Here is a 14,738-nt window from a genome sequence, read left to right on the forward strand (position 1 = left end):
CTGCCTGTGGCTACTGTTAATCCATTAGTTTGTGTATCTTTCCCATGCTGGCAGTTTTCCAGCATACCTAGCAGTGCTTAAGTAGTATCAGCAATAATTCTTGCACCCTTTTTTCCTAAGTGTATCCCATCCCTGTAGAAGCAGTCTCCTTTTAACATACATAGACCAAGCTGAGATAAATTCTTCTCCACAAGCCTTGCACAATCTCTCTGCAGTTGATTGACAAGGCTCTCATTATGTACTCTCTCTACTGTTATATCTGGGCAAATTTGCAGACACATTCAAACTTAACCCTAATTCGTGACTTTTTCTCATCATTACTCTGTACTTGTTAAGGAAGTCATCATATCTCCTACTCTTAATGCCATTAGTGCCAATGTGTACAACAGTATTATTTGTTAGGTCTTTAAAAGATGCTATTTGCTCCACACTATCATCAACTTTTGCCTCTGGCAGACATCCTTCTCCTATACTTTTTTTTTACAATATATTTTCCATTTCCCCAACAATAGAATCACCGGTGATAACTACCGCCTGTGGGACCAGTGCATTCTGCCTTGGGGGTTGCATGGTGTTGCTTGATGCACAAGCGCAAACTCTGGAATTGAGGTGGGCAACTGAGAACTTGATGGGCACCAGTTTAATTCCTTCAAAGGCATTCACCCTGTTCTTCAAGCTCTCACAAATCCCTATCAGAACTCTGAGTTGATGCTTAATATCCTCACACTTTTTACATCGAACTCATACAAAGACATCCCCATGGCTGTATCATGTTTCATTCCAGATATATCCATAAATATCAAACAAGCAATCTATTTCATTAGGCCATGATTTGGAGGACAACTGCCCTTTCCCCAGTTCATCCCTGAGCAACAGCACTCCTACTACTTTGTTCCCTTTGCTTTGCTGCTGTGGTCTGAGGCATGATTTCCATTTAAATTCAATTTAACTGAGAATACTACACCAAACTACTATATTAAATGCAATAATAACACTGTGCGCTGGTTATGCAGCAATAATATGTATTGTCTTCAAATTTTCGTTATCGAGTTTACGCTATATTAGCATTAGCATACGTTGCAAGAAAGCAAGCTTATGCAGCATCAGCCAAACCCCTCCATTCGTTCCAAATACCTGTTCAGCTCAGCCTTAAATTTATTTAGGCTATCAACTTCCACAACAAAAGATGGAAGTCTGTTCCACCAATCAAATACATGCTGGCTAAAAGCAAATTTCTGCACATCTATTCTACAACTATCTTGTAAAACAGAACACATTTTGAATCCCATGGGAGATTGAAACCCTCCCGAAGTGGAATGGATAACCTGACCTTTTTTCTTTAGAATCACTGGTGGGCTAGTGTATAAAATGTTTATTAAGAAAAAAAAAAAAAAAGACAAAGGAAGCCCACACAAGAAGCATGGCAAACTTCGAAAACGTTTACTGGTGAAACTACGTTACGAACATTTTTTACAATGCCAGAACTTCCAATATGACTCTGTTCGTGATTCAATTAGTTAATTCAATTAGTGATTCTAAAGAAAAAAGGTCAGGTTAGCCCCCTCCACTTCGGGAGGGTTTCAAGCTCCCGTGGGATTCAACTTCTACTCCACACCCACTGTCTATTTACCGAGCGAGCAACAATACAAATGCCGTTACGGCAAAGTACTTTTACCGGTAAATTTCATCAAACTTTTGCATGCTTCTCGTGCAGGCTTTCTTTACCTTAGCCAAAAATTCCTAAAAATCCATCATTACTTTGATGCAATAATATTCTCTACATCTGTTTATGTATCACTTGATTCAGTATTATTAAACTCTTGGTCCGAATTCCAGAATTTCATCAATTTCAACTTTTTTTGTGCAGTTCAGTAAACCTAAACTGGATAAATGAGGTCAGAAGGTGTGATCTTAAATTTTCAAAGCTATTTTTGTTGGAATAGTTGGAAACATAGATAAGCGATGGCAACATGTACTTACCATTTACCTAAGATGGTAAATGCAAGACAGTAAAGAAAGTTATTACTTTGTTTCTTCAAATACTGGTTAACAGAACATAACTATAAATGCTCTCTCTCAATTCAGAAATTGAAACTAGATCAATAATTTCCACTTTCAGCTACAATTTTAAGAATTACATTAAAAAAAAAAAAAAAACACCTTTTCTGTGTTCTTAGTTCTTTTAGTACTAAGGAATTGATAAGCCAATAAGTTGCATAAAAATGATGTTACCTTGGATAGCATCTAAATTATCCACCTTTCTTCTCCAGTTGGCAAAGTAAATTTCATTTCTCTTTTTACTGGAGGGGATTCATCTGGAGTACTAGCACTCAAATCATATGACTCAATCATATAAACAAATCAAATCATATAAACCAGCAGTCACATTTAAAGATGTGACTGCTGGTTTATAATCAGGAATGAGAATGCTATACCTTTATGCTTGTGAAGTTGAAAGTTTATTATAATAGTTTATAAAATTATCTATCAAACTTTCAAGATACCTATTTACCTTATTAAAACACTAGAATTCCCCTACCATGCATATAGTGAAAGTTACGAGATATGATATTCTCCAAATCACCAATACAGGGGTTCTAGGTATATTAAGTCGTAACTTACAAAATCTCTAGCAAAATTTAAAAATAGAGTAACAAAGTGAGTAGAACTATAAATCTGTTTAATATGCTAATTAAGTCAATAAAACAGCAAAACTTTTCAAAAACTTATCTGTTCCCAGAGCTCAAAATTCTTTGAATTCACAGTTCTTAATCTCAAATGCACAATGAAGATTATCCATAAGGAAATTCTGTCGGAAGTAATTTGAATCCCTCCCTCAGTACAGCCATATAAGGGAGGTGGAAATTTCACAATATAAAGCTACATAAAGAAAAAGACTAATTTAAAAAAAAAACAACTCTGTTTTATGACAGATTTACACAAAAGTTTTCCTCTCATTGTAGGATGGGTTATATATTAGTGTAAAATGAAATGTGCATTATTTCCTTATTTTGTTGTTTTTGTTAAAATTTGTAATATTTTTTGATACACACTCTATTTTATTTTTATATGTAAATGGCAGCTTGTTGAAAATAATTTTTTTAATTTGCACTAGATTATTTGAAATATGTTAATCGCTGGTTTAAAGTTCTTCTTCCAATGATTAAACCACTGTTGTATGTTAATGGAGGACCAATTATTACTATTCAGGTAAAATAATTTTTTCTAATGCATGCACACATTTTTAGTCATATATATGTGTATATACACACATGGTAGGGTCTCAGAGTATGTTACATTGGTCATACACAACTGGCCACCTGATAAATACTTATATTGACAACTCATAGTTATAGCTTGTCTGTTTTAAGATGACAGTTTGTGATGTGTGAGAGGGGAAGCAAAGGAATGGAAAGGCTAAAAAAATCCTAAAGAAGGCCTCTCCTAAAAGTTCACCCTCTATGAGAATAGACTGATCCTGACTGTACTTTAAGATTTAGGTACATTCAATTTACACATGTTTATGGTTATAGTACAGTAGTTTTCTATACAGAAACCTAACCTTTGTGTACTTTGAGACCTTACTGTATTACACTATTTTTGTTAAAATAGTGTAAAAAAAAAAGAAGTTTGTATTACTTGAAAACTGTTAATACTTATTACTGTTGTTATTATACTAGCATATCACATAATGTTACTGTACTAATAGTAATATAGTATTCAGGTATATTACTATATCTGAATACTATATACTATGCCATAGGGTTAATTTAAAGTTATGGAATACTATGCCATAGGATTAATTTAAACTTTTTAAATGAAATTATGAATTAGACTACAGAAAAAAGCATATGCCACAAACCAGTGAGGATGCCTTGGCTCTGAGGGGGCTTCTGTGAATGTTTGTCGCATGTAATTTGATATTATGCCAGAGGAGATACCTTTGCCTTAGTGTATGCACTGGATGCAGAGAAAGAGAGAGACAGAGAGGAAATTAAATGGAAATTTGCCTTTTTTGTCTAGTGAATTTGAGTGCTTGAAGAAAAGGATCATTGCCTTTGAAAGAATAAATCAACTGCTCACCTTGAAATTACAGCTTACCCTCATGCATCTGGCTGCATGGCAGGATGCACTGGTCCCACAGGAGGTAGTTATTCATAAAGGTGCTACTATTGTTAGGGAAATGGAGAAGGTTTTAGGCAATAAGGATATGTGGAATAAGACCAGGGTTTGTCTGCCAGGGGACAAAAGTTAATGATATTATAGAATGCTTATCAACTTTTAAGGGCACGAAAGGTGATATTGTTGCATGATAGTACTAAACTAATGATATTAATAATAGGTGATCAGAGGATTTATTTAACAGGTATAGGGCAATGTTGAGAAAAAGCCATGATAAATTTTAAAGTGTCTGGAATTTTGTCCAGTAATTATAGGAGGGAGTACATGATGAGAACTTTATCATTCAATCTGATTCTGGAAAGATTGTGCATGGCCCAATGGCAGAATTTTTATGTATCTCAGAAACATGCTTGTTAACAGGAGAAGCTGTTTTTACAGAGATGACATACACTTAAATAGAAGTGGTACAAGAATTGCTGATTCTATTGAGGCAATATTAGGGTTATCGGAAAACTGCTAATTTGAGGGGATATACAAACTAATTGTTTAATAGTATTCTCAAGCAAAGGTGAAATTGATTCTTGCAATACTCTTATTGGGCTACTTCAGCCTGGAAAGCAAGATGTGTGGGAGATAATAAGGCATACTTGGGTTTCACATGGGATTAGCAATTATATGAGCTGTGTGAAAGTTACTAAAATGCTAACATTGTAAGTATAACAGAAACATGATATCACTGTGATGTTGAGAATTTGAATGTGCCAGTTATAATGTACACAGAAAAGATAGCCATGACAGTGCGAGGGGAGGAAGTTAGGAGTTTAATAGCTAGCTGATTTTTTAACTGAATTCATCAATTTGTGGACTTCATACCATTCCTTCAATTGTCCCATAAGTGCTGCTGAGAGTTCTTCAATTTCCCTTCTCATGTTAGAGAGACCACTAAGTGGTTTATACAAACTAAGAGATATATATTCAATGTTTAGACCAAAATGGGCATCAGATGAACTGATGAACTTAGTGATACAGAAGAAATGTTATATTTATGACTGTGTGTACAGAGTTATATTTATGACTGTGTATATCCTGACAATTTATAATCAACCCATGTTTTTTTCTTCTCTGCCACTAAACTAATCAATTCATCTGACATCCATTTCGATCTAAACTTTGAACAATATCTCTTGGTATGTATGAATCAATTAGTAGTCTCTCCAGCTTTGGTTGATTATAAATTTCCAGGAGGTACAGTCATACAGTAAGTATAGACTAATTTGCAATCAAGTCATGAGGGGGTGTAAGACAAACTAAGGCAGATTATGGAAATTCCTTGCATATGTTAACATAGAAAGAAAGGGTTGAATCACTGGATATAAATGGCATAACTGTGATAAATTGCTGATAAACTGAATAAATATTATGTATCTATTTCACACAAGTATTTAAAGACAGAGTTAGCAGAAATTTGTCTAATATGGACTGAGAATTAAGTGATTTTGTAATAAGCAGAAAGGAAGATGAAGCAAAACTGTTTCTAATAAAATAGGACAGTTCTATCAGTTCAAGGTACTCTGGGGTTGATGGATCTGTCCAATTTTATTAAAAGAAGCTATAAAAGAGACAGTTAAGTCTCTTTTACAGCTTATGTTCTTATCATTTTCAGAGACAATGTCACAGACATTCTCTCAGATATGCCAGACAAGCTGTACTTGCTACCTGGGAGTCTAAAACATTGACGGAACTGATATTCAGATGACGCTTAAGTCAAGACACACAAGGATGCAATTTGGGCGAGGTCCGGATGGTCTGTGACAGCCAGATCCTCTGCTTGCATCTTCACGATGGTAGGACTGTCAGTAATCCTGGGTATAACCCCCATGCAGAAGCACACTATGGACAACCATGCGGGTGTGAACGTAAGCAGGGGTCGAGGTGCGCCACACGACATGGAGGAATGCCACCCATCTGTGTTACCAAGCAATATTAGGTGGTAGATGACTCTCATCAACTGGTGCAATACCACCACTTTGCTTAGTGGAGGCTTGAAGTGGTGGAACCCATGTTTAGTCTCCAGAGTTTAGTCTCTTTAGAACCCATGTTAAGTTCCGGTCAACACTTCCCCATCTCTTCCATCATGCAGTATGACTGATGACTTTTGAGGTTATGATGGACATCGTGGCGAGATCCAATCTTCCTTACATTTCGAGGGTACAGCTCTAAAACGGTGTTTGCAGGCCGGCCACTAGTTAGCACACTGGATCGAACCTATTGGTAACTCTTTAGGAGGTTCCGAATCAGCTAGTGAATAATCTTGCTACCTCTACTCTGCCAGATAGTGACTGGAGGGAGTCCGAGTAGTGTGTATGCAGGGGGGCATTGTTGAGGCCACATTATGTCAAGGATCTGGGTATATTCTTACCATGTGTATGCCATATCCAAAAATTTCATTACTTCATACAGCATGTCCCCCACACTTTTTCTTACTATTCAATACACCATGAATTGTCAAACTAATAGAGCAAGCTTATCTGCGAAAAGATCTAAACCTCCCAAGCACTTCCTAATTCATTTCACAAATATACGTGGTTTCAATTCTAACCTCAATGATGTCCATTTCCACTAGCAGTCTGCCAAACCCCTGTACTTTTTCTGACAGAATCCCAGTTATCGGTTGATTCAACTACTGCTCATCTCAGTTGCCCAAATTATTCGCTGTATGATTCCTTTCGCCTCAAAGGTAGTACTTGTGCATATGTCTGTTCTGATATTCCCTGTCAGAGACTTGGCAATTTGGAATCTCCTCTCTTTGATCTTCTCTGGCTTAAAATCTCTCTACCTCATTGTGTCAGATTCATCTGTTGTCTCTACCGTTCTCCCAACTCCACTAATCACTTGGAACTCTTTAACTTCCTCTCTTTGCAACTTGACGTTCTCCAGTCCAACTTTCCTAACAGTGAGGTAATTTTCCTTGGTGATTTTAATGTTCACAACTCCAGCTGGCTTCCGTTTTCTAGCCACACCAACCCAGCTGGTCAAGATGCTGAGGCTTTTGCAATTTCTAATGACCTTGCACAGATTGTTCATTTACACACAAGAATACTGGACAATCATAACCATACAGCTAACACGCTTGATCTTTTTCTCACAAGCAACCCTTCTTTTATTGTTCATTTATACACAAGAATACTGGACAATCCTAACCATACAGCCAACACGCGTGATCTTTTTCTCACAAACAACCCTTCTAAGTGCACGGACGAAGTGAGAGGTCCTTTAGGCACTTCAGATCACAACTTGGTGATTGTCTCTTCTCCAATGGAGCCTTTATCTCATGGCTATTCCCAACCTCTTGTTGTTTGGCATTAAAAGAATGCAAAATGGGATGACCTACAAGATTTCTTTTCCTTGGTCGGATTACTGTTTCAAAATTTCTGATGTCAACATTTTCTCAGATCGTGTCAGTGAAATTATTCTTGTAGGAATGGAATCCTTTATCCCAAACTCCACTTTAAAATCTCATCCTTTATCTAAACCTTAGTTTTCCAATAAATGTGCCAAGGCTGTTCAGAGAAGAATGTTGCATATCGTAATTGGCTTGTTTCATTTTTCGCCTGCACCAAAGCTCGCAATAGTTGTAAAGCAGTTAATAATCAGTCCAAACTAGATTTTCAATAGGCTAAGAGTAGAAATCTTGCTTCTTGCCCTAATGGTAGCCAAGCATTTTGGTCTCTTGCCAAAGCTATTGGCCGCAACTTTTGTCCATCTCTGCTCCCACCTCTGTCAAAACCAGAAGAAAACCATTTTTCTTCCAACTCATTTATTACTGATCTTGGTAAAACACCTGCCACCATTTCCAGCATGGTCCATTCAATGCTGGCTGTGGTCTACCATCAAAAGGATGTCAGAAGGATTTTGAGGAATCTTGATGCTAAGTAAGCTCCAGGTCCTGATGGCATTTCTCCACTTGTTCTCCAAACCTGTGCTCCTGAACTTACTCCTGTTCTTTGCCACCTTTGTTCACTTTCTTATTCCAAAGGTGTTTTTCCTTCTGCTTGGAAATTTGCTCACATCCAGCCAGTTCTTAAAAAGGGTGACAAATTGATTGGGAGGTGTACATTCCTCCCAATCAATTATCGTCCCATTGCAGTTACTTCTACTCTTTCTAAAATAATGGAGAAATCAATTAACTGCCAACTCTTAAACTACCAAGATTCCGTGAGTGTCGATCCACTGGTGATATTCTGGCTTATGTTACCCATTTATGGACAAATTCAGTGGAAAAGTATGGTGAAACACACGCTATTGCTCTTGACATCTCAAAGGCTTTTGATCGTGTTTGACATAATAGTCTTCTAAACAAGCTTCCATCTTATGGTTTGCCAACTGTTTTTTGTAATTGGTTATCCAGTTCTCTCTCTGATTGCTCACTGAGGGTGATAGTAGATGGCTCTCTGTCTTCTAACTTCTCCACTAATGCTGGTGTCCCCCAAGGTTCAGTTCTTTCCCCCACTCTTTTCCTCTTCCATATGACCTTCCATTGACTGGAAATCCTATCCATAGTTTTGCCGATGATAGTACATTCCATTCCACTTTCCATTTTGAGAAACCTTGCCTTGCTCAATCAGCTTCAACTTCTCGAATATCCTCTACCAATTCCTTAAATGCCGATCTGCAGGTAATTCTCCAGCAGGGCAAAGACAACTTAGTTGATTTCAATCCTTCTAAAACTCAGTCTTGTCTTATATCTCACAAAAAGGATTCTTATGCTTATCTTTGGTGACACTCCGATTTCTAGGCAAAATGATATATCTCTTTTGAGGATTACCCTGACTTCTAATCTCTCTTGGCACAAGCAGATTACAAATATTGCTTCTTCTACATCTAAAAAACTTGGTTTTCTCTTTCGCTCTCGGCGTTACTTTTCTTCCAAACAGCTGCTCACTCTGTATAAATCGCAAATCCGCCCTGCCATGGAATATCGTTCCCACATCTGGGGTGGTGCCCCCAAAACCTCTCTCAGGCTTCTAGATTCCATTCAGAAGAGGGCAGTTTGGTTAATTAATGACTCATCTCTAACTGAGTCTCTCCACTCGCTGTCTCATAGACGTACTGTTTCTGCTGCATGCCTTTTCTACAGATACTTCCATGGGCACTGTTCTTCTGAATTGGCTTCTATAATTCCCACTCTCTCTCTCTCTCTCTCTCTCTCTCTCTTTCAAAACAGTCCGAACACATGCTGCCCCCATCCATCATCCATTTACTGTCCAACTTCAAACTCACAGAACCAACTTTTCATCTTCCTCGTTTATTCATTCAACGGCTGTTTTCTGGAACAACCTTCCTTCATACCTATTTCCTGAAAATTACAGTCTACAGAAGTTCAAGTCTAATGTCAACAAATATCTTCTCTCGTCTTCTCAACCTCCAACCCAAGCATGGTACTAAGTACTATAAGGTTCTAATACCTCTCATTTTTGGGGTTTTCATAAAAAAAAAATTATTTTTTACGGCCATTATTATGGCTAAGGATAAACCTTTAGCCATAACAATGAGAGCATTCTTAAATTCAGGAGAGGAACTATTCATGAGGAAATTCAAAGGATAATTTGGGTAACTGCAGACCTGTAAGTTTTATTTCTGTGCCTGGGAATATAAAGTTAATAGTCAAAGAAGCAAGTCAAGGTCATCTTATTAGGAGTGGCAACCTAAGGCAATCACAGCATGTATTTGTTAAAGATGGATTATGCATGACCATTTGGATTAGCTACTGTGAAGTCATCACATAGGAACTAGAATATGTATGAAGGGATGGTTAAGAAGTAGGAGACAAAGAGTGGTTATAAATGGCCACTGCCCTTCATGGATTAATATAATGAGTGAAGTACTACAGGGTTGACGTTGGGTCCCTCAATGTTTTTAATATTTATTAATAGTGTCACTATAGTTATATCAATTTATCTAGCTCTTCATGAAGTAGATGTAATCAGGGTACTTCATGAAGTACTCTGATTACATTTACTTCATGAAGAGCTAGATAAACTAAGTAGATGGGCCAAAAAGTGCCAACTAAGTTTTAATATTAATAAATGCAGGGTACCGATTTAGGTAGTGTAATCCTAGAATAACACATCATGTGGGTAGCACCAAATTCAAGGTAGTTGTTAAGGAAAAAGATTTGGGATGAATGTACATTGACATGAAATTTTCTGAACAGTGCTAACAAGTGCTAGAACAGCTGATGGGGTTCTGTCAGTAATATATAAGAACTTTGCCTGAAAATATGGTTAGGCCATATTTTCAGGCAAAATTATAAAGCAATTGTTAGGTCATATCTGAAATACTGTATACAGGTTTGGAAACATCATTTTAGGAAAGACATAAACTGTTGGAAAGTGGACAGAGAAGAGCAACAGGATTAGTTGAGGGCATAAAAGACTAAAGATAAAGTTCTGTAAATTATAATCTCTGGAAACTAGGCATCTGCATGGTGAGCTAATTGAAATGTTAAAGGCTTTAAAAGGATTAACTAAGCTGACTGCTGATGGCAATTTGCATCTTTCTCAGATGACACACAAGGGGGTATAAATTTAAATCGAAAAAATTCAAATTGAGAAATATGGTTCCAAATTAGATGTACTTAAATTTGCATTCTGCCAAAGAGTAATTGATTTTTTGAATAGACTTGTACCTAACATGTTATGTAAATGGTGTGTTTGAATAAGTTTAAAGAACGTTTGGTCAAATTATTGACGGGTATGATCAAATGAAGTGGTTAATTTTTTTTTTGTTGGTGCTAGCTAAGCTTTTTTTTTTTTTTTGTTGGCTGAGCTTTGCTTCTCTGTATCATGTTGCCAATACTAATGCTAATACTAAAATATATTCTACATAACCTCTAGTCTTGGACACATACGACCAGAAGAAGGAAGGATTGATTTTTGCACTGCACTCAACAGTTCAAAATTTTTGATAATTTTATTTCATAATTGAGTAAAGTAAAATGGTTGGCCATGTCTCTGCCATAATTGTTCCCTCTATATATAAAATTGAATGTAAGGTGGTCGATATTCTTTGATTAACACTAGGGATATCACATGCTCGGATCCTATCAGTGACCACAGAGTGGTGTGTGAAGTCTACAAAGTATTTTTAATAAAAGTATAGATGCGCAAGACAGCTTTTGAAGAAAGGTAAATTTTGAACTGTTTTACTCAAGTTATATTTATTAATATTAATAATTTTTTAATCAACTTATTTCTACTGTCATCATCATCATCAGCCATTTTCAATCCTCTGCAGGATGAAGGCCTCTCCAGCAATTTTCCAGTTCTTTCTGATTTGTGCAATGGCCATCCATTTACTACCCACAAACTTGTGAATTTCATCTGTCCATCTCCATCATTGTCTTCCAGGTTTTATTCTAGCTCCTCTTGGGTACCATTCTGTTATTTTCTTAGTCCACCTGTCATCATGTCTTTGAGCTATGTGTCCTGCCCAAGACCATTTTAATTCTTTAGTTTTGATAAGAATGCCCTTTACTTGAGTTTGCTGCCTAATCCATGTGTTTCTCTTCTTATCTAACAGTCTGATCACCAAGATAATTCATTCCATTCTTTGCTGTGTCGTTCTCAGCTTCTCTTCCATTCTTTTGGTGAGTGCCCAAGTTTCACTTCCATAAGTCACGGTGGGTAGTATACATTGGTTCATTATTTTACATTTCAGACAAATTGGGATATTGCTCCTCAGTATGTGACTATATTTCCTGAATGCTATCCATCCAAAATTTATTCTTCTCTTGACTTCCAGCCATTTTTCATTATTACAGCTAATGACTTGTCCCAGATAAGTATATGAATCTACCTTTTCAATTGCTGCTCCTTCAATGATTATATTCTTTTCTGTGGAATACTTGTTCATCATTACTTTTGTTTTAGCCATATTCATCTTTAGTCCGAAATCCTTACTCTGCATAATTTATTAAGATTTTCCTCTGATTCTTTGGGATCACGGCTTATGATCACAATGTCATCTGCAAATCGTAAATGGTTTAGGTACTCTCCATTCACATTGACTCTTTTCTGTGACCAGTCTAATCTTCTGAAAGCTTCCTCAAGGGCAGCAGTAAACAACTTCGGAGATATTGTGTCTCCTTGTCGAACTCCTTTCTCAATTTTAAATTTGCTAATGTCTTTGTCTAGTATAATAAAGGAGGTAGCGTTCTCATATATTTTCTTCCAAATCATAATATATGGGGTATCTATGCCTTGTCTTTCCAGTGCCAAAAACATTGCCTTATGCTGTATGGAGTCAAATGCCTTTTCATAATCCACAAATGCCAGGCATAATGGTGTTTTATATTCATTTGCTTTATGTGTTTTAAATGAATATAATAGTGTTTTATATTCATTTCTACTATATCGAGAATAAAAATTAACTTGCTTGTTTTGAGGTACTAACTTATGCATTTCCATCTCTCTGTTATAATCCTTCCCCCTCTGTTATGATTCTATGTAATAAAAGTGTGCAAAAATTTACCTTGCCATGTATCCATGTTGTGCCTGGCTACTGCTAGTTTATTTATAAATATATAGGCTTTGTAAGACCTAATTAATTAAGAAGAAACTTCTTACTAGAAATTCATAGAAATCTGAAAAAAATCTCATTGCATCTGAGATTGACCATATTGGGTTGGAGGGGATAATATGATTATTGCTTGTGCAAAGTTGTGGGCGTGTGCTAAGGCTAACCATTTGAGCCTGTTGAAGCCATTAGCGACTGAGAAAATTGAAATAGATATGGCAACTCCAGAAGAGGGGATTGCAGCATTACTCAAGATTATACTGTCAAACATGATATTAGAGTATCAGATGTTATCACGACTATCCATAAGTGCAGGTACCATCTGTAGTGAATTTCAGATAGTGCCTGCAGTTATGGATAGTCATGTTGGACCTTCTTATTCTGCTTTTCATGGAAGAGCTTCAGCTTGTAAAACATCATTTCAAATGCCAAATGTTTTGAGTGGTGTGTTTGCCCATTGTCTGTAGATGGAAACAATGGAGAAAGAGGTCCCATGGAACAACAAATTTTTTCAGTTGAGAGAAGGTCTGTAGAATACTATCATTCCAGCAGCAAAGTTCAGAGGAGGAAACATGATGGCACAGGACTGTTTGTGGTTTGAACTGGTATCGTCACTCATAATGCTAGAAACCTTTAGTGCTGCATTATTGATATTTTGTGTGTGTTGGTGTGAGTGTTGACATTGTAAATGTCTCTCTCTCTAGGTATCTGTCTGTCTGTTAATTTTTGGTTGGGCTTTTCATGCTTCAGCATGGCAATGCCTTTTGCATGAAGCAAAGTTTCATGCAAAAATTTGCTTCCCTTCATAAACCAGTGGTAATTTTCCATTGTGGTAGTCTCCAAGTGACATTGATACCACTTTTCTATCATGGATAGATCCTGATGAAAGCATTACCATTGATTAATCACTTAAATTTCATAAATTTAGAGTAAAATAAAACTGAGATGGCAATAAGGAAAAGGAATTTTCAAAGACATTCGGCAGAGCACATCTTTATAACATTGCACTAAAGTTGACACTAAAGATTCATAATTATCTTCCTTCCTTCTTTCAAGAAATCTGAAAGACCTGTTGAGACAAGTGGCAGAGAAGAAAAATGCATAGGATGCTTATAAATTCAGGAGATAAAGACACCTACAGTAGGTATAAACTAGTCTGCCATTAAGTCACAAAATGGGTTAGGCAAGCTAAAGCAGATTATAAGAAGCACCTGGCAAAGAATGCAAAGAAATAGCAGACCTCTTTACCTGTATAAACACAAGAAGGAAGGAGATGAGACATTGGTCTGCTAGATATGAATGGTATAACAGTTGATGATCATGCTCATGTTGCTGACAAACTGAATAGATGTTTTGTATCTATGTTTACACATGAAGTAGTTTTTAGGGATGGGGTTGCCAGAAGTTTTTCAAGTTATGGGGAGCTAAATGATTTTGTGATAACTGAGAGGAAAGTTGAAGAGAAATTTTAGAAGATAAAAAGTAAATAAGGCACATTAACAGATGAGATCTATCTAATTATTTTGAGAGAGGCAGAAAAAGAGTTCAGCAAACATTTAGCCATAATTATGAGTGCATCCTTGAATTCAGGGGAGGTCCTTATGGACTGCATTTGTGTAAATGCATCCCCAATTCACAAAGGGAGATCAAAGGGTGACATGAGTAATTACAAACCTGATAGCGATATAGTTTAGGGCTAAAGCCTCAGGTTACGTAAAGAGTTTAACTAATGTACAAGTTAGTGCAATTGCATCATTCTACTTTGCAACTGGGTTGTTATCATTGCATCACAAGGTACTTGCTTCCCCACTGATGAGGAGCCAATAAGCTCCAAAACGGTGCCATATGGGTGATGGTATCTGCTGAGAATAAGTAACAATAGTCTTCTCCTGTGGTGAAGCGTTACTTATTCGAGGTAGTGCAATATAATGGCAGCTCGTTGTGAAGGTATTCACAATATGAGATATACTTAAGGATGCCAATTTATAACTACTTAAGTAGTTGGCCATGTACTGGAATGATGCAATTGCACTAACTTG

The 14,738-nt window shown here is 36.7% G+C and overlaps 1 protein-coding gene across 1 annotated transcript in view; it reads left to right on the forward strand.

Moving 5' to 3' along the window:
* LOC150080774 (beta-galactosidase-like) overlaps positions 1 to 14,738 on the forward strand; it is a 389,882-nt gene that overhangs the window by 133,704 nt on the left and 241,440 nt on the right. The window contains exon 6 of the mRNA XM_090380816.1: positions 3,116 to 3,210. Coding sequence (XP_090236942.1) covers positions 3,116 to 3,210 — 95 coding nt within the window. The remainder of the gene's footprint in view (positions 1 to 3,115; positions 3,211 to 14,738) is intronic.

The sequence above is a fragment of the Mastigoproctus giganteus genome, chromosome 9 (genome assembly GCF_048544385.1).
Source record: "Mastigoproctus giganteus isolate SK-2022 chromosome 9, ASM4854438v1, whole genome shotgun sequence".
NCBI lineage: Eukaryota > Metazoa > Arthropoda > Arachnida > Uropygi > Thelyphonidae > Mastigoproctus > Mastigoproctus giganteus.